At 44.5% G+C, this 24,065-nt stretch overlaps 2 protein-coding genes across 3 annotated transcripts in view; one reads left to right on the top strand and one right to left on the bottom strand.

Annotated features, from left to right (window-relative positions):
- col9a1c (collagen, type IX, alpha 1c) overlaps window positions 1-1,082 on the bottom strand; it is a 51,336-nt gene extending 50,254 nt beyond the window's left edge. For both annotated transcript variants that reach the window (XM_080787493.1, XM_080787494.1), the window contains exon 1: window positions 904-1,082. In XM_080787493.1, coding sequence (XP_080643619.1) covers window positions 904-932 — 29 coding nt within the window. In that variant the 5' untranslated portion in view covers window positions 933-1,082. The remainder of the gene's footprint in view (window positions 1-903) is intronic.
- Window positions 1,083-15,937: 14,855 nt separating this feature from the next.
- fam135b (family with sequence similarity 135 member B) overlaps window positions 15,938-24,065 on the top strand; it is a gene marked incomplete at both ends in the record, with an annotated part of 57,326 nt that continues 49,198 nt past the window's right edge. Inside the window, one exon of the mRNA XM_080787088.1 lies at window positions 15,938-16,014. Coding sequence (XP_080643214.1) covers window positions 15,938-16,014 — 77 coding nt within the window. The remainder of the gene's footprint in view (window positions 16,015-24,065) is intronic.

Here is a 24,065-nt window from a genome sequence, read left to right as displayed (position 1 = left end):
GCAGGCTACCGATTGAGGGGTTAAAGACCGGAAGCTTGAAATATACACTAAAGCTTACGAGGGCTTTTACACTCTTCTACACACTCTCTGGGTCGATAGGCTGATAGCTGTACCGCATGTGAGCATGGCCCAGATTAGGATGCAGATTTATCTCAGCCCTGGCAAATGGCCAGCTGTTTTAATCCATGTCCATATCTTACTTATGCCCATCACACCACTGAATTGCTGGAAGGCTTATCACTGTATACAACACGTACAGTATAGCTAATGTTTTAGTGCCTCTCAAAAATGTTCCTTGTTCAAGGACTCCCAAATTGACACCCCCCCCCCCCCCCCCTATTTGAAAATAATATTTTAAAGATATTTTTTCAAAATGTTTCAAGAGTTGCCAAAGGAAACAGCGTTATAGTTGAATACTTGAATTGTACTAAAACATTTTCCTGTGGACCCCCTGGAACCGTCTCAAGGACCCTATACTGAACCCTGAATAACGTCTTGTTGTCACTTTGTTCTCAACATGGGGTATGCTGTACAGTGTACACTTTCAGAGTTAATACAACACTGAGGATGTTACAGTGCAGATTGTGGTCCCAATATGATTTTGTAATCAACTGATGCCTCACAGTGAGTCCCGGGTTCGGCTCTTTCAAAAAAGGCAGACTCTCTCTCTTACTTGTGCGCTATCATTTATTTATATGTTAACCATGGCCTAACCAACGCATATCAAACTGGGGATCCTTGAAATGCAATAAAAAAGAGAATCAGAAAACACTAACCCATATCAGCTCCTGATATTTTCAAACTTCAAGCTGAGCAGGCAAGTGGGAGGACATCTTTAAAAAAATAAAAAATAGAAAATAAAAGAGGGCTGAAAATAAACAATCGGGCGGGATGGGAGCTTACCTTGACAAGACTGAGCCGTGGAAGGCCATGTTTTATTTCCGCGGTGCCGGCGAGACAGACAGCTTCAGCAGGTATGGAAGGAAGGCTCAACCGATGTGGTAGAAAAACCCAGGAGAAAGAAAGAGAGAGAGAGAGCGGCCGACATGAAATTGCAAGCCCCTGAAGTGCGGGTCCTACCTGTGCATGTTGGGGACTGACTGAGAGACGGCGTGTTCCACGGGATGCTCAAACTTTTTCTGAGGACACATAAAAGTTTGTTGGTCGGGTTCCCATTGGCCAGGCCGTGCTTTCAGGAGGTGGTGACTGCATATTTTTTATTGCCGACACTTGAAAAGATGTTGAGGCCCCTGGGCCCTTCCATGCCCACATTAACCCCCACCTCTCCCACCCGTCGCTTCCCTCCACCCTGCCTCCCCACCTTCCTTACGGTAGCCCCCTAATGACATGTGTTGGCCGTATGCAATTCTCTGTTAATAATTATCGTGGGGCTATGGCAGTGGTGGATAGTAACTAGTACATTTACTCGAGTTCTATATGTTATTAGCACTTGAGTAAATGTGCAGAGCTTTGGACCTCACTTCCAGCTCACATCAAAGCCACCCCAACCCGGTTCAAAAACTCCCTCAAAACCCACCGCTTTCCCCTCTTTTGCCTTTTAATTGTAATGTATTTGTTTGCTTAGGTTTTACCTTTTAAATAGTTATGTTAATAAACGTTTCTTTTGCTCCAAGAGTACCAAGAAAATGCTATATAAATTGGATGTATTATTATTATTATTATTACAGTATTTACAATTTTGAGGCACTCAAAATTGTTTACTTTACTTGAATATTGCCAATATATACTTTTATACTTATACTTCATCTCAGAGGCATTGCACTTTTTACTCTATTTTTCATAATGTGGTGTTGCTACGTTTACTAAAAATAAATCTGAGTACCTCTTCCTCTTCTACCACTTCTGTTTAGACAGGTGATGACATGTTTATTTGATAATCAACATATACATTCATCAGTGTACTGTAGGTGAAGAATGCGTGTATGCAGTTAGGCCTGTAGTGTAGACATGCAGAAAGCCTTGTCATTACTTTAAAGTCCTCCCCAGGCAGGCCTGTTATTTGCTTAAACTGCATGTTACGGAAGTGTGTGACAGATTAAATGCTTTTTGATGTGAATAATCACTCTCGATTGGGTGCACACGATAGAAGAGTGCTTCACAACCTTTTTTGCTCCCCTTCTCCTTACATCTGACAGAAGCTGGGACGCCCCCACATGTGTTCTCAGTCACAAGCACACACATACAGACATACTGTACATTCTCATACCAGATGAATGTAAAAAATTGCCTGATAGTTGTGGGCTTGTAGATCGGCTATTTCACCATTTATTTTTCTCAAACACTTGGGGAAACTGCGATAAATAAATGTCTTGCAGTCATTCTGAAATAGGGGAAATAGAGTTGTGACTCATGCCCAGGGATACAGGAGGTCGAACCAGTTACCTTCCGGTTCCCAGGCGGCTTCTCTACCCACTCAGCCAAGGCCATACAAGGTTCCTGCAATGTCTTTGCATCCTCCGGCATCATGATCCTCATGTTCAGCTCTCTCTGAATCACCCATCACATGTGGTGTCATTCGGAGTTCCCTGTGCAAGCTGAACTGCTTTAAGTTATTCCACATCAAAGCCATGAATGTGAACCACAATGCCAATCCCCCATAACTCTGCCTGTATTTTAAAGGTAAGGGCCGTACATTATATTTTTTGGTTAAAACAAAACACGAAAGATTTTTTGTTAAAAGGTTGAAGCTCTATATTCTGATAGTAATCATTGCTATAGAGCGTTTATTCAGTAAAGGCTCGTACACACTGCACGATATTTGCTCCGGCGATTATGCTGTCGGTGGTCATTTTTGACGCTCGCCGACAAAACTCTGCTCATTGTTTGTCATTACATCCCATTTCACTTGTTTATCCTGTGTCCTTGTAGGTTCTCAGATTAGATGTAATTGGTATCGTGGCCTTGAATTTATTTTTTCTGTTTACTAAAGAGCTGGAGAGACAAGGAGAGGAAGTTAGCAAAGATTACTATCAGAACCATTTAAAATTAAAATTAAAGTCTGCGTTGTACTGCATGTTATCTGTACGTACTGTATGCACTATGTTGTCATTGTAATTTTACCGTACTGTATGTGTCCATAACACATTTCCTGTCTGGACAATAACATGTATCCGATACTGTATTCTATCTTATGTCTATACGTCTGTTTTAATCATTGCCTTATCTACATCTACATGATGTCATATAGTTCTAAGCATCATGCTGCAGTGTACATACCTGCTATGCAGGTTTAGGCTATTATCTTTTTTTATTTCTATCCTGTTTCTCTCTCTCTCTCTCTCTCTCTCTCTCTATCCTGATTCCTCTACCATCTCACATAAAACTACAAAACGGAGTACACCCTAACCCTTTCCACCTGTAAACCGGTAGATGTGACAATAAGCTACGTACCATGTTTCTGATTCTGATGCCTGTTGTTCCACAACAGAATGCAACGGAATGAAGGTTTTAAGCCATCCTTGTCGTCACACCTGCTTTAAAGGAAAAGCCATTTTGACCCCCCCCCCCCCCCCCAAAAAAATAATAACCACCATCAGGGGAGTGTAATGACCACTTTCGCTTTGACATGTTTTTTATGAGCGTGCATTCCGCAAGAGTTTTAATTCGTTTCCATTGTCCGCTCATATACAGTATAGTATTGTATTCCAGCGTGTGGCTGGCGTGTTATCGATCCCGGCAAGGTGCTGAAAAGTCTGCTCCTCCACACTACACAATATCAAATAAAAGACGATCATCTGCCATCAGGGATCATTAACCCCACAGCCAACTGATACTCTGCAATTTACTACAGGCAATAATGAAAAGGTCAAGCATAACCTTATGTATGTGTATCTCGTTACCTTGGATCAATAATGTGCTTGTTGCTACACCACAACGGGCCATCTGAAGAGGGCTCCTGTGCTCGTAGAAAGGCCCGGGAACATGATACACTGACTGGGGTCCCCTCCCTCCACGTTTGGCGACAGAGATCATGTGTCTGGTGGAGATAATTGCCGGCTCGTGCTTTCAATGGGACTATAATGGGGCTGCAGGGACACTGGAGACAGAGGAAAACAAGACACACAGAAGGTCCCATGACCAGAACACTTGTGATCTACACAGTAACGCATGCACGCACGCACACAGCAACATTTTCAGCGTTAATTCAACTCTGGTGAGTGTAGAAAAGTAGCCAAATGGACCCCATTTGGGTCCATTTTTTTGTACAAAAATAACACTGGGGTGAAGTGAGGGACGCTCTTATCAATTCATCACACATCATCACATTCCGGCCAATCAGATTTGGCGTCCTCACTGTTTAAGCCCTTAGCCAATCAAATCATCACTATGGGGTACACACAACGCTGGGAATAGGAGGGGCTAACACCCCTCAAAAAAGAAACACCTGTGTGAAGTGAGAGGCGCTCTTATCATCCTAACATGATACATCACATTCCGTGCTCAACCAAACAAATCATCACAAATGTCATTCCGGCCAATCACAATTTGTGTAGTCATTTTTGTCTTCAAGGTTTGTGTTACACACTTTTGTCTTCAATGTTTGTGTTTACACCGACCCTCAAAGCTGGACCTAGGCTCCAAAACGAATGCAAAAAAAGTCACGTTTTCTTCTTCTTAAAATATGGTTGTTACTATAGCGTTCACTTTAAAAGACGGAGCGTTCAACCATTATATAGACGGAGTATAAGTTAGGGTACATAAATATACGGACCTCGGATATGATGCCACCTAGCGTCGGCGTCCGTATATATACTGTACGTACCTGGGGGGGACAAGAGTTAAGTGGTCAGATGGGTGGGCCGCAAACGGGCTTCCAGATTTTGCTGTAAGCTGGTGCTTAACATGTGCAAACTGCATCTCTTAGGTTTATCCAGGTCTAGGATCTTCTAGACACCAGGAAGCCTCTGGAAGAAGATGAACAAAGGAAAAAACAATCAATAGTGTAGCTCTCTTAATCAAGGGCACTCTCAGTTGATGCCTGGAAGAGTGCCAGAGCACCAGAAAGGCAGCGATGGACTCGATTTTAGAGCAAAGTGAAACAGGGATCATAGAGTGCAAACCGTTTACATGGCCTGCATGTGAATAGAATGGAGTAAAATATATTCAGTGATAGAACACACTGGATAGAAATGGATATCATCCAGCTCTCACACGGCAATGCAGAATGCAGGTCATTATATTCATAGTGACCCCTTATTTAACCACTTGAACCCTATATACTTAGTTGACCAGCAGGTTTGAAAACGTCAGACTCCTTCAGTGAGCGTTGCTATGTCCCTCGAGAGTGGTAAATGGTGCATTTATATAGCGCCTTTCTTTATCCAAGGCGCTTTACAGAGATTGTGCATTACATTCACCCTGCATTCACACACCGATGCCAGAGGAAACCATGCAAGCCACCTCAAGGACACTTCGACACTAACCCTGGGGGAGCCCGGGTTCGAACTGGGAATATCCGGTCACACGTACCCAGGGATGGGTATCGTTGAGACACTTACTTGCTTATGGTTGTACATCGAATCCGATGATGACGTCCACTTATGTCCTTAACGGTGAGTTATTTGATGGCTAAAGAGTCCAATCCTGGAATTACATGTTTTATTGCAGGTGGGGCATGGGTAGGTTGTAGTGGTGGTAGTGTTAATGGCAGTCATGGGTGTGTTCCTCCTGTGTCTCTGTTGCCTCTGTTGCTGTCTTCTGACAGTCCTGTCCTCCTCCAGCCTCTGGACACACACTCACACACACACACACACACACACACACACAGTCACACACACAGTCACACACACACAGTGTCACACACACACAGTGTCACACACACACACACACACACACACACACACACACACACACACACACACACACACACACACACACACACACACGTGCCACGGCAGGGGTGGCAGTGCCTCAAGGGTGTGACACTGTGACTCACACCCCTGAGCCACTGCCGCCATTGCCGTGGCATCCTCCATGTGTCATATCCTTGGCCCCATACCTCCTCCTTTCTATTTTATGTTATATCATGCAAAGGCTCTAAGCACACTAGCCATAATATGGCTAACACATGAAACATCTCAAACAGTGTCAGTGAGATCTACTTTTATAGTTTGCTGTGTCCATAATTCCATAGGCTTATTTGAAATACATTGGGCCTAATCCATTCACAGGTGTTACCATTAACGATTCTAGCACATCTCAAACCCTTTAATTTCAAGGACCCCCATAACCCTGGCTGAGAGTGTACAAATGGGACCAAATGGACCCTCCATTTGTACACTGAGTTAGGGCCGATTCATACTCCTATTTTACCACTGTTTACCGCTGTAGTGCCGAAATGATTTCGGCTTGTCAGAAATTTTCAGTAGCACCCAAGAGCCGATTTTAGGACGGTACCCGCCCCCCCCCCCAAACCTCAAATGACGTCACATTGTAGGCTCTACAGAGCCGAACCGACTTTTATTCGGCTCTAAAATAGGAGTATGAATCGGCCCTTACACACCCATAAGACGAAAAATGTTCGTCAACTACCATTTTTCACTGACGGAAAACTAAATGGAAACTAAATAAAAACTAATCTATGATGACTAAAACTAAGACTAAATATACCGACAATTTCATCAACAAATAAAAACTAGACTAGATTTTAGTGGACAAGAGATCCAGTAGTCATTTTACAATTAGTAGGCTATAGTAGGCTATGTAGACTATTTTCAGCAAGTGACTAAAATTAAAACACTAAAACCAGTAAAATGTGCAATGTCCTAAACTTACAGTATTTTATTTGGCATAAAAATGGAGGTATGACATTTTTATCCTGGCTGACATTATGTTAAATCGAAACTATAAGGTAATTAAAATGTTACCTATGATTTTATAATGGAGTAGTTACTTTTCGCCAAGTTGGCATGGCCTTTGAGCAAGTAGAACATGACCTGTACGCTGCCTGACTGCCTGAGAGATGTACCTACAGCAGCAGGTCAACCCCTGGCCCTGGCATAGCCAACAACAAATAACTTAATATTTTCAGCAGCGACACCATCACATTACACAGAGTTAGTATGGCCTAGCCTACGGTATATACATGACGGTGTAAAGTATAAGTAAATAAACATACTTGATTACTTACCTGACCAGAGTATAGGCTTCAAGGTCAATTACTTTATACACTATTAGCGCAAATGTCTTGCTTTTCATTTGATGATGGACAGTGTCATAATTATTTCAACACACACAGGACAAAGAGCTTGTGCAGTTTAGCCCAAATTAAATTGCCCATGATTGGAACATGGCGAGGCACCTGCGTGTGTTGTCAACTAATTGTTGCTGCTGTGCTGACGTCATGTGCGTGTGCGCAACTGCGCACGTGTGCATGAATGGGGTGTGTGAGCAAAGACAACTTATTTGGTGCTGAAACTAGTACAGGCTAAACAAAAAATATATATAATTGTTCCTAATATACTTAATTATTTGCATGACAGTTTATGTCTGTTTTAACGACAAGGAAATAACATCAGCCGTCAGCTGGACGTTACGGTGCTGCTGGTAATGTACGCTCCGTCGAACGCCGACTCGAAAAATAACGAACGAACGCTTGATTTATTTGAGGTTGTCTGTGTTTTGTTTTTTGGCGCGACACCGTCGTAAGACGGAACTATTGTAAGTACGAATTAATGGTAGTTAATGGCCGTGCCGCGCGCCGTGGTACCCGCTGCACCATTCATATGTAATAATTCCACTGAAAACTATAATTCTGTCAAATGCTGCTGAATGAAACGAGACTTGCTGCTTGCATGAAGGACAATGACCAACGCAGCAGCAGCACGCAACGTAAGCCCCCCTGTCAGAGGGAGAGAAAGAGAGAGAGAGAGAGAGAGAGAGAGAGAGAGAGAGAGAGAGAGAGAGAGAGACTGCAGAACAGAAACACACAGATCAGAGAAGAGAGGAGGGTTGGGTGAATAATATAACCATGGCAACAACACACAGCAGCAGCTGAGAAGCGATGAGCGGTGATGATAGCAGCATCGCACACACACACACACACACACACACACACACACACACACACACACACACACACACACACACACACACACACACCGACACCATCCATCCACCACACGGATACAAACAGTGTAAGACTGTAAGTGACCCTGCATGCATCCGCAGACCTGCACGGTCTGCACCTCTCATAGCGAGACAAAGATTTCGCTGACAGTGAACCTATACACCGCGTGCAGATATCATACTACAGTCAGTGGGTGCCTGCGAGGGGACATCATTTGTGCAAGGTAAGATATTGTGGTTCAAATTTTGGTTTTGACTGGCTCCTCTATCTCTCTCTCTCTCTCTCTCTCTCTCTCTCTCTCTCTCTCTCTCTCTCTTTGTGTGTGTGTGTGTGTGTGTGTGTATGTATGTATGTACAAACACATGAAACATCTCAAACAGTGTCAGTGAGATCTACTTTTATAGTTTGCTCTGTGTCCCTAATTCCATAGGCAGTTGTCATTGTGTGTGCATGTGTGCGTGCGTGCATGCGTGTGTTTATCAGATACTTCTCTCATGCTAGTATAATAATAAGTATATGCATGATCAACTTTGGGCACACGTACCCTTGAACTTGACCGTTGTCACAGTGTTTACAATACACAATGTACGCCAGCCTCACATTTGGGCACTGGCAGGCAGTGCGCTGTAGCATCGCCAGGAACAGCACCTGAGTCAAATGAATCTGCGCTCTAATTGTAATGACACCAAACTGCTCTGGTGGGCCACTAAATGCACTCATAAAAGCTATGGCAAACTGCAGACCGCCTTAAATACAAGGCTGTCTCTCCTAAATCAACACGCGGGTTGAATCATGCATGTACGCCGTTCCTCAGTCTAAAACAAGGCTATGGAACAGGAATCAGGAAAGCGTGTACATGGATGTTGGCAAGGCGTATTATGGTATCGCAAACGTTTCATATACCTTTGACATTGGCTGTTAACACAAATCACTGCTCATTTCATATGTTCATACAGCTATAACGTATATATATTTCAAAATTGGACAGACAGACAGACAGACAGACAGACAGACTGACAGACTGACAGACAGACAGACTGACTGACTGAGTGACTGACTGACTGACTGACTGACTGACTGACTGAATGACTGACTGACTGATTGACTGACTGTTTCTTTGTTTATTTGAAAGGGACCGTATATGAATGAACAAGGAATTTAACTACAGTACAGTTTAATAGATAATTTAGATAGATGGATAGATCTATCGTAAATTACTTTTGTGCCATACAACCAGGCAGTTGTACACCTGACACAAACAACACAGTAAAGCATTACATGTCATTATACTCTTTACATCTAACACATTTAACATTTAACATAAGACAGCTAACAAACAGAGACAACATTTGCACACAGAACTCGGGTGTTATGTCAATTTGTATAAAAAGTGCTGCTTGTGGGGACAAAATGATCGATCTCCGAGCCTGATTGGTTTGTAATAACTTTGGCACAGTATGGGGACACTGATTGTATAGCTAGCGGGTGCATTATTTATATGAGCTTATTCCAGAATTGTGTTCTAACAGCGAATCTTGAAGTTAACTTCTTTTCATACTGTAAAATCTGTTGTGGCATCATCATGGCTTTCCAATGTGGATCCAGGCAAATTAAGATCCTACTCATACAACCTGGCTATAGGTGAACATTTGGCAGAAAAAAAAGCTAATCTACAAGCTCACATGGTGTCGTGACGTTATGTGTTGTGAGCTCGTAGATCTGCGATTTGGTGTACAGGGATAGAATGAGGGGTCTGAGAACAGAGAGCTGGTGGACCCCAGTGGTTAAATCTCAATAAGTTCCCATAACAGCATTTGTGATCTGAGAGTTCACTAAGTAGAAAGCGGTCCCTGCAGAAAAACGCGTCCAGTCTGCAAGGACCTTCTGGGCTGCATGGGCAATGGAAAGTAACCGATATTTACAACCCATGACTGACTTAATCTTGACATGTAGTGTAGGTTAAGATTCAATATATTTAAAATGTCTTCTAATCGACTAAAAGTATATTTTTGGTGAAATAATAGTGTGATATTGATTTTAAGTCATACCGCTGGTGCCTAGTAACAGACTGTGCTGTGTACTTCAACAGCTGTGTGTTTAAATTAAAGTAGATTCAGAGAGGCTGAGGAATGTTCTGGTAGTCGAAATAGACAACACATCATGTGTGAAAACTGGTGATGTGACTTTAATGCACAATGAGGGCATTTTGCTAAAACCCCTGCCTCCAGATTCCTGAGGTGATGAAACAGGGATTTCACAGCTGATCCCACACACACACACACACACACACACACACACACACACACACACACACACACACACACACACACACACACACACATGCACGCACGCACGGACAGTCGGACACACACACACACACACACACACACACACACACACACACACACACACACACACACACACACACACACACACACGCACACACACGCACACAGTCACACACACCTTTCTGAATTATCTTGTTACTCTGGCCGGGAGGGATGCCCCATCATGTGGAGATATAGAGATGCTGCTCACGTCCCACATGGAGAAGTGTGATGGTCCACTTTAGGGCCGTCAGTAGAGTGGTCGTTCTGTCGATTGCTTTTCGATAAGTCGAAGCACGTTCTTCAGATTTGTATAACAATTGCAACCAACAAATTGACATGGAAACGTTCTAATACATTTTTCATAAACAGCTTAGCTAAATCGATACGCCTGAATAATCAATCTGGCCCTATTTAGTACTTCAATGTACAACCGTGTGCATGCATGGTGCGAAGGTAACTGATCCATAAGCTCACAGTGCGTCACATTGTGACACGCTGTGAGCTTGTAGATTAGCTAATTTTGCGACTGTATAGATAAATATAGATAATAAAAAAATGTCTTAAGGCAGGCATATCTTTAGCAGCAATGGAGAATAAGTATGCAAGAAGGAAGAAGCCATGCATATGCAACCTAATGGTTAAAGACAGACAGTAATGTCACCTAACATCTTTTCTGCTGCCGTCTTGATCTGCCTTTGACAGGATTTGGCCTTAATAAATGCATATAGCCTTGCATGGAGGCTTTTAACAAAATGCTAGATTCATTATTATGCCATCATATCACTGCTGGTACGGTTGGTTTTGTGTAGAGAAATAATTGGACACGTGTTAGACTACTTTTCCCTTCAAAATCGGAATCCTTGTGAAAATAGCTTTTGCCTCCTTGTCTCAGCAGTTAAGCGTCATCAAACCTTGCCATGAATGTCACTCAATCGCATGATTTCCATTATTTCCCAACATGTGATTTGCTTCAGCAGAATGACGTGTTGTGTAAAGACGTACAGTATGCCGCGTGGTCCCAACCTGGCATGTTTGATGCAGGAAATTGGTTGTTAATGATTAGAATGATGTTTGCTTAATATCCAGTGCTCTGAGATACACAATACAATCCTTTGTGTTCCATTTGTAACTCTGTGTACGACGTACACCAAATGGACCCTTGCGGGATTTGTACACTCTCAGAGTTAAAGTGGTCCATTTGGTTACATTTGTACACTCTCAGAGGCAGTTGAAGCGGCCCCATGAAACTTTCTTTTAATGAATAAAATGTAATTTTGTGCAATCTGTATGGTAGAGTATGTTAATACAATATAACGTATCATTGGGGTGGTTGTATTTCGTCTTCCTGCTCTTCTATTGAGACATTTTGAAAGTGTCAAGGGTCATGTCTTAGCTAGACACACACGATCTGACACAAATGTCGACCTGATGTTCAAGATTAAATGCATTCCCTGAGAAAACAGGCAAGCTCTATTAGCCCAATGCAGCACAGTCTTGCGCAGGAACCCGGGTTCAAATCTGGGGGTAGGAGAGGGAAGTTACATAGTGCGGCTTTGAATTAACACTCTGGATTTCACAGTGTACCTTAATCTAGTCACACTCAATCGTACGACAGCATCTTAGCATCAGTTGTTAGAGCAGTGGTTCCCAAAGTGGGGTCCGGGGACCCCCAGGGGTCCTTGAGGGAGTTCCAGGGGGTACCCAGCTAAATTACCCTTATGGGTCTGTAAGAGTGTACAAATGGAACCAAATGGACCCTACTGAAAAGTGTGTTTGGCAATCAATTCGGCCCCACTGGCAGAGCCTGATTGGTTGAGCCTCAATTGGCTGAGGCAGAGGCTGGAAACTGCCCAGGTGAAAGGAGTTGGCCTCATTAGGCCCACTGGCAGAGCCTGACCAGAGCCTTTTGTGGTGGTTCTGGAGAACCGTGGGTCCGACCGACTCTAGCACTGCACTCCCTGTGGGGGTGTGGATTGCGTGTGTCGAATGTGAAGTCGGTGGGTCAAACGGTTCTCGAGTTACGTGCATTACACACACGCACACACACACACACACACACACACACACACACACATACACACACATACAGAGACGTGGCGCATGTGACCGTATCTAGTCCTCTGGTGAAACCCTATCATTCATATTCCCTATAGCTCTCTGCATTATAAATAGCAATCTGAGACGGCAAACACTTTTGTAATAATTAAGTTTTAATGACATGTAACAGCAAGCTAATTAGAAACATAAGCAGATTAGAAACTTGAGTTTGACGTACTGCGTGCCATGTGAGAGGGATATAGTGAGCTACTGTCTGTGGCTGCACAGCCCTGCATTTCACTGACTGGGGTTGACCTGAATCAGCATTATGTGTTAAACCCAGAAAAGTGGTTGCTGCCCCAAACCTGGATCCTGGCTGTGGATGCCTGCATTGGAGTTGACGATAAATTCAATTGCTGCATTTCTTAATCGTTTATCAAAGCTATCATTTTTACTTAATTTGCTTATCAATTAGGATGGTACACCGACTATTCTGGGGGAATAGTTTTTCAGAAATAGGTGATCTACAAACTCTACAAACAGGTTGCAATGCAATGCATTGTGAGCTTGTATATCTTATCTGCTATTTGGTAAGAGATTTGGTGTAGAATTAAGAAAACAAAATGAATGCAGATCAAGAGCCAACTATGGTTTAGTGGTTAAAGTGCAAAGAGAGTTATGTGGCATTATTTAATACAAGTAAAATACGTCCATGTCTTTGACAACATAACTGATTGATGAATGAAACCCATTCATAAGTTCACGGCCGTTAACGATCAAGAAGTAATGTAATGTTGGCTTGGCGTAATCGTTCGGGGGTGTGATCGTCTGAAGAAACACTAGAATTGAACTATAGCTGTGACAAGAGAAACATCTCGACTGTAGCTGTGAATTAAGCTCTTCAGGTGAGATCTGAGAGATGCTGCTATTAACACCTTTATCTCGACAGATCCCGTTTCAGCGGTGACGTCTATTTTTACACACATCTCCCTTTATCATCTCATGAGGATGAACGGTCCCAATGTTGACACAGGTTCCTGCAGTTCACAAAGCACACACTGCAGAGCTCTGGTCATTTCAGGTCATTTCATTGTGACAGGATAGAGCAGTGATTCCCAATCCCAACTAATTTCCCCCCATTTTACAAAAGCTGTGTTTTAGCAAGCTTCACGATGCACCGCTATTTTGTTAAAAAAAACACACCGGTGTGAACTGAGTGGTGCAACTCCCCCTCCTCTCTCTCTCTCTCTCTCTCTCTCTCATTAGCAGGCAACAGTGCAGCACGTGCAGCACTATCTCTCTCTCTGTTTCTGGCAAACAGCGCCCATACTGGTTCTAATAGTCATTCTCGTGCTCATGGCCACCACATAGTTAGGTGTACACGGACATTGCTGTTCCTTGGAGTGGTTGCACCACTCAAAAAACAAACATTTTGAACCTGACTGTATACTGTGTACAGGCAGGAGCAACAAAGGTTGAATGAAGACGGATGACTCATGCCTACTGTAATAAGCCTGAGTGAGCTAACTAAATTAGTGCTTGAGAAATGTCTCCTGAGTCCTCACCCAAACACAAACCAGTCCCCCAGGCCTCGAAAGCCCCCCCCCCCCGGCCTCCCCAGGCACAATTGGGATGAATGGCGAAACATAATGACACACATCACGGTCACGTTGACTTTTACAGTATTCGACTGACTGAGAATACTGTGAGATGTGGAGTCACTGTCTCCTTACTGCTACTAATACGCTAGCTGTGTGTGTGTGTGTGTGTGTGTGTGTGTGTGTGTGTGTGTGTGTGTGTGTGTGTGTGTGTGAGTGCGTGCGTGCATGCGTGTGTGCGTGCGTGCGCACACGTACATATTAACTGTGTGTATATGTGTGTATATGCGTGTGTCTGTCTATAGGACCCAGTTGATGTGTCTCTGAGAAGTTAGAACTGATATTGATTGCTCACATTATTTACGTGCGTGCGTGCGTGCTTGCATTTGACTGTTTGTATAACATGTTTGCTTTTCCTTCTTCTGATGATGTTGTTTCTCACTGGTCCTATGCTGCTGCAACATGCCCCTGTTTCTCACTGGTCCTATGCTGCTGCAACATGCCCATGTTTCTCACTGGTCCTATGCTGCTGCAACATGCCCCTGTTTCTCACTGGTCATATTCTGCTGCAACATGCCCATGTTTCTCACTGGTCCTATGCTGCTGCAACATGCCCATGTTTCTCACTGGTCCTATGCTGCTGCAACATGCCCCTGTTTCTCACTGGTCCTATGCTGCTGCAACATGCCCATGTTTCTCACTGGTCCTATGCTGCTGCAACATGCCCATGTTTCTCACTGGTCCTATGCTGCTGCAACATGCCCATGTTTCTCACTGGTCCTATGCTGCTGCAACATGCCCAATGAGCTCAACAACAGTATTTCACACTGCTGGACGGTTGGCTTCGTTCAAAGGCTTGATTCATACTTTGTTTTCGCTATGTAACACACGGCGGCGCGCCAGAGCATAAATCAATCCTTGGCAAAGGGACAGTGTTGTTTTCGTTGACTAAAACTAAGACGAAAGATGTTCGTCGACTACCTTTTTTCACTGACAAAAACTAAATGGAAACTAAATGAGTAAAAGTATATATCGACAATTTCGTCAAGAAATAAAAACTACACTAAAAGTAATTTTACACTTGGTTGCATGCTGAAAATAACAGATCTACAGGCTCACAGCGCGTGACTAAAACTAAATTAAAACTATTAAAATGAATGACTGAAACTAAAATCAAATTTTGCTGACAAAAACAACACTGGCAAAGGAGTGGTGCACACTGCTCACCTACAAAGCTATGCTTTACTATTACTATTTTTACACCTACTATTAGCCACATTCAGACCAAGGACGTCTGGCTGTTTGTTGTCCACATTTATAAACACCTCTCTGTTGTCTGAGTCACAGTGTCTCGACAGGAAAAAACTAAGGCTGGTTTCCGAAATGTCATGTTCCCTAATTCACTTTCCAGTCTGATGTGCGAGGGCTGTCCATACATTTTAATTAAAGCATTCTGGGCGGGAACCCCTTTTGGTGTTTTGACATTCTGTTATACTTTTAGCTATTGAAAAATAGCAGATCTACAAGCTCATAGGTACGAGCTTGTAAGTCTGCTATTTGTTTATAATCGTGAAAATGTGCTGCAAATCTTTGAATACATATTCTTTCAGAGAGAACGTTTTCAACTCAAATCTTTGCTTCTGGGGGGTCCCTGGAACTACATATTTTCAGATGGGGGTCGGCGGGACAATTCCATATCTTTTTGGGGGTCCTTGACATGACAAATGTATGAGAACGACTGACATAGAAACATAGGGTTTTTCAAGAAAACTGTCAGGATTTAGAAGACATTTTGTAGAACCGTCCTCAGGTCTAAATGGGTTAAACAGTGTCATATTGATTTGTTCCCTTCTCCTCTGACAGGTGATGAGCCGGATTATATCATGTCTGAAGTACAGGGAACACTGGAGTTTTCTGTGGAGCTGCACAAGTTTCACAATGTGGATCTGTTTCAAAGGGGGTAAGCAATGCCAATTACTTCTGCTCAAATCAAATGAATCCCCTGTTTTTTGTGGCTGAAGGCTGTCAAAGTGTGTGTGTGTGTGTGTGTGTGTGTGTGTGTGTGTGTGTGTGTGTGTGTGTGTGTGTGTGTGTGTGTGTGTGTGTGTGTGTGTGTGTGTGTGTGTGTGTGTGTGTGTGTGTGTGTGTGTGTCTGTGTGTCTGTGTGTGTGTGTACGTGCATGCGCACGGGTTGCAGTGGCTCATTGCCATGGTAGACTGCATTGGTAGAGTGGCCGGATGGGAAGAACCATTGCCAGTTCGATCCCGGGCCCTACCAGAATTACTGTCGAAGTTTCCTTGAGAAAGACTCTAAACCCCTAATTGCTCCCGATGTGCAGGCTGCTGCCTTGCATGGTTTCCTCTGTCTTCAGTGTACGAATGGGTGAATAAAATGCACAATATATGTAAAGCGCTTTGGATTAAAGCACTATATATAATATAAATGCACCATTTTATGCATGTATGTAGGCTATGTATGTATGTATGTACATCTATGTATGCATGTCGCCTTAAAAGTAGACCAATTACAGGGACAGTAGTTTTGCCATGGCCAGGCCAGGCTCTACTCCAAACAGGGGTCTGTCTGGACGAAACTATCATTGGAAACAGTGGATTTAGTGAGCGAGCAGCTCACTCGCTGGGTCGTGGCTAAACTCTGATTGAGTGCTGTGAGCGTGAGACACCAGCTGTGTCTGTCTGTATGCATTCTTCCAACTGGGTGGGAACTCAATTAGATTGAACAATGTACTTACTTACTGCAGTCATTTCATTGAGTAGTAGTTTCACATGGACTCTATTGATGTTTGTGGGACTGCCTGTATTGGCTGGAGGGGGCTGGAGTGGCTGTATTGGCTGGAGTGGGCCAAGGCTCCTGCCAATACGGATGAAACAGTTGATTGAACTAATCAATTTAACCAATGTAAAATAAAAATCAAACAATTTAGCTTTTTTTACTTTCAATATAAAAAAGCATTAAACAATGCTTAAGCAGTCTAAACTTATTTAATACTTAAAGGGATTGTGACATTAAAAAAAAGGCTTTGGAATTGTTCTTATTTTTTAGGTTTTCTAATCTCAATTGCACCCAAAAAACATGAACTTTTAACATTAAGTAGATTTTCTGTGATCTGGGGTTTTCTGGCTCAAACAGGTGCTGTTGATTGTGAGTGTGATTTGCCGGCAGTTTGTGATGTAAGAGCCTGCAAATCCCATATATGTCAATGGGATTTGCCAGCAGATGTCACTGTTTTCACTGTGTTGCCTGTTTTCATTGTAGCTCAAAAGGCTTCCAAACCCCAAAGAAAACTTCAGACCACAGAAAATCCACTGAATGTTCAAAGTTCAGGTTCTTTGGGTGTAATTGAGGTCATAAAATCTAAAAGAAAAAAGAAAAACAAAAATAAATGAAAATGAATGTCATAAAACCTTTAAAGTATTAAATAGGGCTTAAGTGGGTGAAACCTAATACATTTAGTTTATTATGCTGTAACAAATCAATTTGAATTTGTTTGCGTTGATTGGCAATTATGCCCCAGAAAAGGTGATTCTCGATTAATGGAAAAAAGGGAGCACTTTGCAGCTCTAATTCAATTCACTTCTCACTTCATCATTCCACGGGCTTTATTTCTCAGAAAAGCACGCCTGGGATGTGAGGTTAGTGCGGCGTGCGTGCGTGCATGACATCACAAAGCAGAACCACCTCCGGCCATAAACAGAAACAGCTTGAGCAATCTGCTCAACCGCCAAACACCAGGAGACATTACAGTGAAACTCATGAAAGAGGTCTCGTACTTTAGTTTTGTCTAGTTACACTAAAATTGTTGTTTGGAAGCACTTTTAGACTTATAGCTGAAGTATCACTTTGGGCCAAAGTAGATGACATGCACACAAGCAAAACAAGCCTGCACGTGCAGCTTTACCACTGACCGCTGAATCGTGACGTTGCAGCTTTGTTTCACAAACTGCACACGTAGGCCATCAGCCCAAATCCAATTTATGTTCTATTATTTAGAGAGGGTGAACAGCGACATGGAAACTGATTTTTGAGTATTAGATTTGAACCACATTCCTATATGTAGGTGGCCTGAAATTCAGATTTCTAAAGATGTTAGTCTGGATCTGGGGTCAAATGGGTGGAGTGTGGAAGAGAGGAGATGAAGAGAGTGCAGGCAGGGCGTGACGGATGGAGGAACGTGGCAGGACTCAGGAGTGATTTGCGGCAGAAGGGTTCCAGCGAGAGGTATAGAGGGAAGACGTCTATAAAGACAATAGTGAGGCCATGCTGTGCTGCTTGCTTGTAAACGGTGGCACTGACGATAAGACAGGCGGCGAAGCGAGACGTCGCAGAGTCGAATATCCTATGACTTCTCATTTCAAGGACCCCTAACAATAACATGACCCGACGAAGATGTAAAACATTGAAACGTCGTCGCTTTATTACTTGCACCCTGTTAATAAAATAAGGGCTTAAACTGTGCTGCCTCTGAGATGCACCAGACTGGCCCGCCATATAGGCTATAGAGGCGCGATTAGAACTCCTAACTCTGAGAGGTGAGAAATGCAACCAATTGGACCTGTAAGGGTCCATTTGTAAGCCTCACCTGGTGGGGCCTCCTCACCGGTATAGGTGAGCCAGTAGGGTACAACAGCAGTTGCAACACAGAAATTGAATGTGTGGGCAGAAATGCATTGGCACGACGACTAAATTGGGAGAAAAAAGGGATTGTCATGTGAGTGTGTGTGTGTGTTCTATTTACAGCACCCACTGATAAGTGATCGACGCGCGTGCACACACACACACACACACACACACACACACACACAATGCTGTAAAAGTCAGAGTGACCTGTGTGTCATTGTTTTCATCATGAATTTGACTAGGACCTCGATATAATATTGCGATGGGAAATGATGTATCAACAACTGCTGGATTGCCAAAGTACTGGCGATGGAAGTGCATTATTATATTTTATGACGTGAAACAGGGTCGTGTTCCTGCCTCTATATGCCGAGTCTGTGGGGAGATTATAAAGTGGCATCTGGGTGGCCTGCCTGTGGCCCGTTGAAATGCCAGCTTTACTCAAAAATGATTTTCCCTAGTCTCCAAATAGGACGGTGGCGTAAAGCCTCATCCTGCTAATCCCTCCAGCTGAGTGCTCTAATATATTTGTTTTCTACCGGCTGCCATCTTGAACCACCAGCAGAACAGGGGAGATACAGTTATGATGCAGAATGCTTAAAGTACTGGACCAGAGCTGCAACTGTCGGTTATCTTCGTAGCGGTTATTCTGTTCAATGACCTTCTCCCTTCTGGCTCCCAAACTGTGGGACGAACTCCCCATTGCAGTTAGAAGACTGCAGACTGCAGACTGCTACTCCCATCTCACGCTGTAATCAGAAAACTCACCTCTTCAGACTCTACCGTAACACTTGCCCTAGCCTTGGCAAACTTCCAGGCTTATGCAAAGGTCAAAATGTCATTTAGTCAGCATGTTACAGTATGTATAGACGCAGATGCCAGGTTAATTTGTTGACCTGGGAGTTGAGGGGCAGGCCAATGTAGCCGCAAATACAATACAATGAATCAGAAGACACTCAAAATGCTCAAAGAAGAAGAAAAACTGAAAAATCCAACTTGACCCAAAGACGGAAGTGATCTGAGCTTTAAGGATTTCTGGAGGTCATTCCAAGAAAAAGGGGGATTTGATTCATTACCTCCTGTTTACTTGCTTACCGTAAATCGCTCTGGATTAAGAGTGTACTGCTAAATGTTCGAATTTTATTTGTAAATAGCAATTAGACATGGCTCACTTTGAGATGCTCGAAGGTCATACAGTATGTGAATGTGTGTGTGTGTGTGTGTGTGTGTGTGTGTGTGTGTGTGTGTGTGTGTGTGTGTGTGTGCGTCCCTGCGTGCGTGCGTGCGTGTGTGTGTGTGTGTTTGTTTGTCTGTGTGTGTCTCTGTGTGTGCGTGTGCGCGTGTGTGTGTGTGTCTGCACAAAAATCTATTTACAGTCATGACATTATGTGTACGCACCTTTACATAATTGATGTTTGTCAATATGTCATATGAGAGCATGGTGTGGGTTTGACCCATTCTGGACGGGAACCAGAATGGGTGTTTTAACTAAGCATTACGTTATACTTTAGCTATTGAAAAATAGCAGATCTACAAGCTCACAGCGCGCCACACAGAGTGGCGCGCTACGAGCTTGTAGGTCTGCTATTTTTGAAACATCATGAAAATGTGGCACAAATCTTTGATTATAATATTCTTTCAGAAGACTTTTTATTTATTTCGACGTCAGGCCTAAATGGGTGGTCGGTGAAAAGGGAAGGCGTGTTCATTGTAGAAAATTATGCCGGGTTGCAGCTATCCATTGTTTTCCTTATGGTCCATCGAGCCTCCATTATAACAGGATTTTCAAAGCACCGTATCTCTAAAGGTTCGAGAGCTGTCCATGTAATCATTTGTGAGTTTATACCGCATCGCTGAGAAAATGTAACTGGTTGTGATGCTTTGCTAATGGGTCTGAGCTAAATGCGACTGATACTGTGCTCATAACATAAGCCCCCACCTTCCTGAATAACCCGGAAAGGAAACGAGGGTTACAAATTGTACAACTTCAAATGTACAGTAATGGAAATGGAGTTCTCTATCGTGTTCGAGACTGGCTCTCCACTACATATTTTCAATATGTACGGGAACTGACCCCACAGGGCAGTGTTCATGGATATCTCTTTAAGACACATCTTCTATGGTGGCCCGGCCCAGATGCCAATCAGCGGGCTATTTAAGCCCCATCTGTGCAGTGCCACTTCGATTTTTTGATTTCCACGAGAGCAGACGTTTCGTGTATCTCAGCAGTTTTGACACTATTAAACATTATATATAAATATATATATTTAGAACATGAAGCTGCGTGGCACACAGTCCACTTACCTAGGTAAGAAGAGAGCTGGTCGTCTCGACGACTCCTCTCGGGGCGCCGCGTAGCTCCACAAAAAAACAACAACAGCAAAGCTGCAGGTCTAATCCGAACAAGCTGAGTGCCGAGTCCGTCTTGCGGAGGAAGCCTCAGTTTGTCCGTGCGACCGCTCCTGGGTGAAACCTGCTCGTTGGGGGAAACCTTGGAGACGGCGTTCGGTCCGTGCGTCCAACCCTTGGTGAAACCTGCTCGTTGGGGGAAACCTTGGGTCGGCGTTCGGTGTGGAGCTTGTCCGTGCGTCCGCTCCCTGGCGAAACCCGACCACGTTGGGGGAAACCTTGAGACGGCGTTCGGTCCGTGCGTCCGTTCCCTAGTGAAACCCGACCACGTTGGGGGAAACTAGGAGACGGCGTTCGGTGTGGCCAAAGCCAAGTGCGAAGCCGACCACGTTGGCGGAGCCCTGGTTCCCTGGCTGCAGAGGCGGTGAGACCTCCGGGTCTATCATCGCGGCTGTACACCGCGGCGGCGATCGGCGGGGTAGAGCCCAGAGGAGCTGACCCAGTCGGCGTACTCTGAGGCCATCTACGGCCGTTGTTCGTTGCACCGCGGCCCGGTCAGACCACACGGCAGAGAGTGTAAACAAACAATTCCAGCGTGTTCCAACTTCCTCATTGACAGGTTGACATGAGCGTCATAGTGTATGGAGGTATGTCCGTCAGGGACGGCTGCCCAGTCTGCACTGTGCCTTATGGGTCACAAGAGGGCGGTGTGGCTCAAAGATCAGGAGACAAAAACTCCTGATGACCCACCGTGTTAGGCGCTGCAATTAAATTGCTTACTCTGTCACAATTGGTTCTGGTTAATATATACTTATATGCTTATAAGTATGATAAAGGCTACAACAACACACTATATGCATGTGGACTTGTAGGCCGACTGGAATGATATATACTAAGGTTTGGAAGCCTCCAGTGTGCTTAATGTCAGATTGTTTTGGGCTAGAGCGCCTCAGAGCGGCTGAGCAGTTTATGTACAACCTCTTCCAGAGGTCCATAACTCTGCTGGTGACACAAAACAAATTGTGGACATTGGATTGGTATGGACTCTGTCCTAACAAAGAGAGAGCACACGGAGAATCCGTGTCAGGGGGATGTCTTAGGGTACCATGTTGCCTTGATTCGTTTATGCAGCATTGTGAGCTGCAAAGGGTAGATTATGACCCCTCACGTTCAAGCAATTACTATGGGCCCACTCCCTGTGGAGCACATTCCGAACAGTTAAAATATGGTGTACAATACAAGATGTATACATATATGTATATATAGGTACACATATAATAAATAATATATAGGTATACATATGAATATATCTATATAGAGACAAGAGGAGATGGAAATAGCAGGGGTTTCTCAGGCTGCATGTGGAGCTCACACGCCCACAGAGGATGGCCATGACCAGTGTGTGCCCTGCGGGGGCCCTGGTATGAGGACCTCCTGTATGAATGGTCTCTTCCTTCCAGCTGAAGCTGGAGGGGCCATGCCTGTTTTAGAGGCAAAAGACCAGTCGTTTCCACTGACAGACCCATAAAAATGTATTTTTTATGTGAACGGGTATATGCTATTTGTATACAGCTGTGACTCTGTCTCCAAGACAATGTTTTCTCAAGAGAGACAAATAAAGACTACCTTGAACCTTGTCCCAGGTTGGCAGAGCTGGGCGAGCTAAGCTCAGGCTATAGCTCCACCTCTTTCCTGCCCTGCCTGGTATGGACAGGTCTGTAAAGAAGGATTTAGTGAAAGTTTTCGGCGAGACTACTTACGAGTGTCAGCAGCCTATTAATGCACTACAGTGTGCAGTTTAGGGAGCGAGCGTTGACTCGCCCTCTCGGGTTAGCTGTTGTCTCGTTTGTAGGTGAGACTAACACAATTCCTTGGGGTCAGACGGCCATTAGAGCACACTATACAGGGTATGGTTTACTGAATGGATCCCCATTAGCTGATGCCAAAGCGACAGCTAATCTCCCTGGGGTCCATATGAAATAGACATACAAAGAGTACATGAATACATGTATTGTGGGTGTTGCGCCAGCTTACACCCCGGTGATGTAGTTCGGTATTGTGGATCCGGGTTCAGTGACACAAACAGAACGTGCTGGGTCAGTCGAAGGTTTCCCTTTATGTTGGGCAGTCATCATAGCGCACTATACTGTCGTATTTCTGGCGGGGTGTCAGCTCACGCGACAGTGGTGTAGTTCTGTCACAGACAGGACATGCTGTGTCTGTCCGACGTTTGGTAACATAGACATGACATGCTGGGTCTGCCAGGAAGTATGCCTGAATCTCAGCCATTATCACACTATAGGGCGTATTGCTGACGAGGTCAGCTCATGCGTCCGTGGTGTAGTTTCACGGTGGAGCCGGGCTCAGTGACACAGCAGAGCGTGCTGTGGCTGTCGGGCAGAGCACACGATACAGTGTACAGTGTGTCACGGCGAGCCGTTTATGCACCTAGGTGTGACTCTGCGGGGTAGAATCCGGTTACCGGTCTGAAACCACAGAGAAAGCTCTTCTCATCCAGAGAAGTCACGAAGTCATGGCTATCTAGGCGCAGCTAGCCAACAACAACAGCAACAAGACTGAGTGCCGAATCTGCCTCGCGGAGGAAGCCTCAGTCTTGTCCGTGCGTCCGCTCCCTGGTGAAACCTGCTCGTCGGGGGAAACCTTGAGACGGCGTTCGGTCCGTGCGTCCGCTCCCTGGTGAAACCTGCTCGTCAGGGGAAACCTTGAGACGGCGCTCGGTGCGGCCAAAGGGTCCCAAGTGCGATGCCGACCTCGTTGGTGGAGCCTGGGTTCCCTGGCTGCAGAAGCGCTGTGAGACCCCGAGCGAAACCGACCTCGTCGGTGAACCTCCTGGTTGATCATCGCGGCTGTAAACCGTTGCGGCGGGTAGCGGGGTAGAACCCAGAGGAGCTGACCTAGTCGGCGTACTCTGAGGCCATCTACGGTCGCTGATCGTTGCCGCCGCGGTCCGGCCAGACCACACGGCAGAGAGCGTAAACAAACAATTCCAGGGCCAACCGGCG

The sequence above is a fragment of the Protomyctophum bolini genome, assembly GCF_963924005.1.
Source record: "Protomyctophum bolini genome assembly, chromosome: 17".
NCBI lineage: Eukaryota > Metazoa > Chordata > Actinopteri > Myctophiformes > Myctophidae > Protomyctophum > Protomyctophum bolini.
The sequence above is the reverse complement of the archived record's forward strand: the minus strand, read 5'-3'. Positions and strand labels throughout refer to the sequence as shown.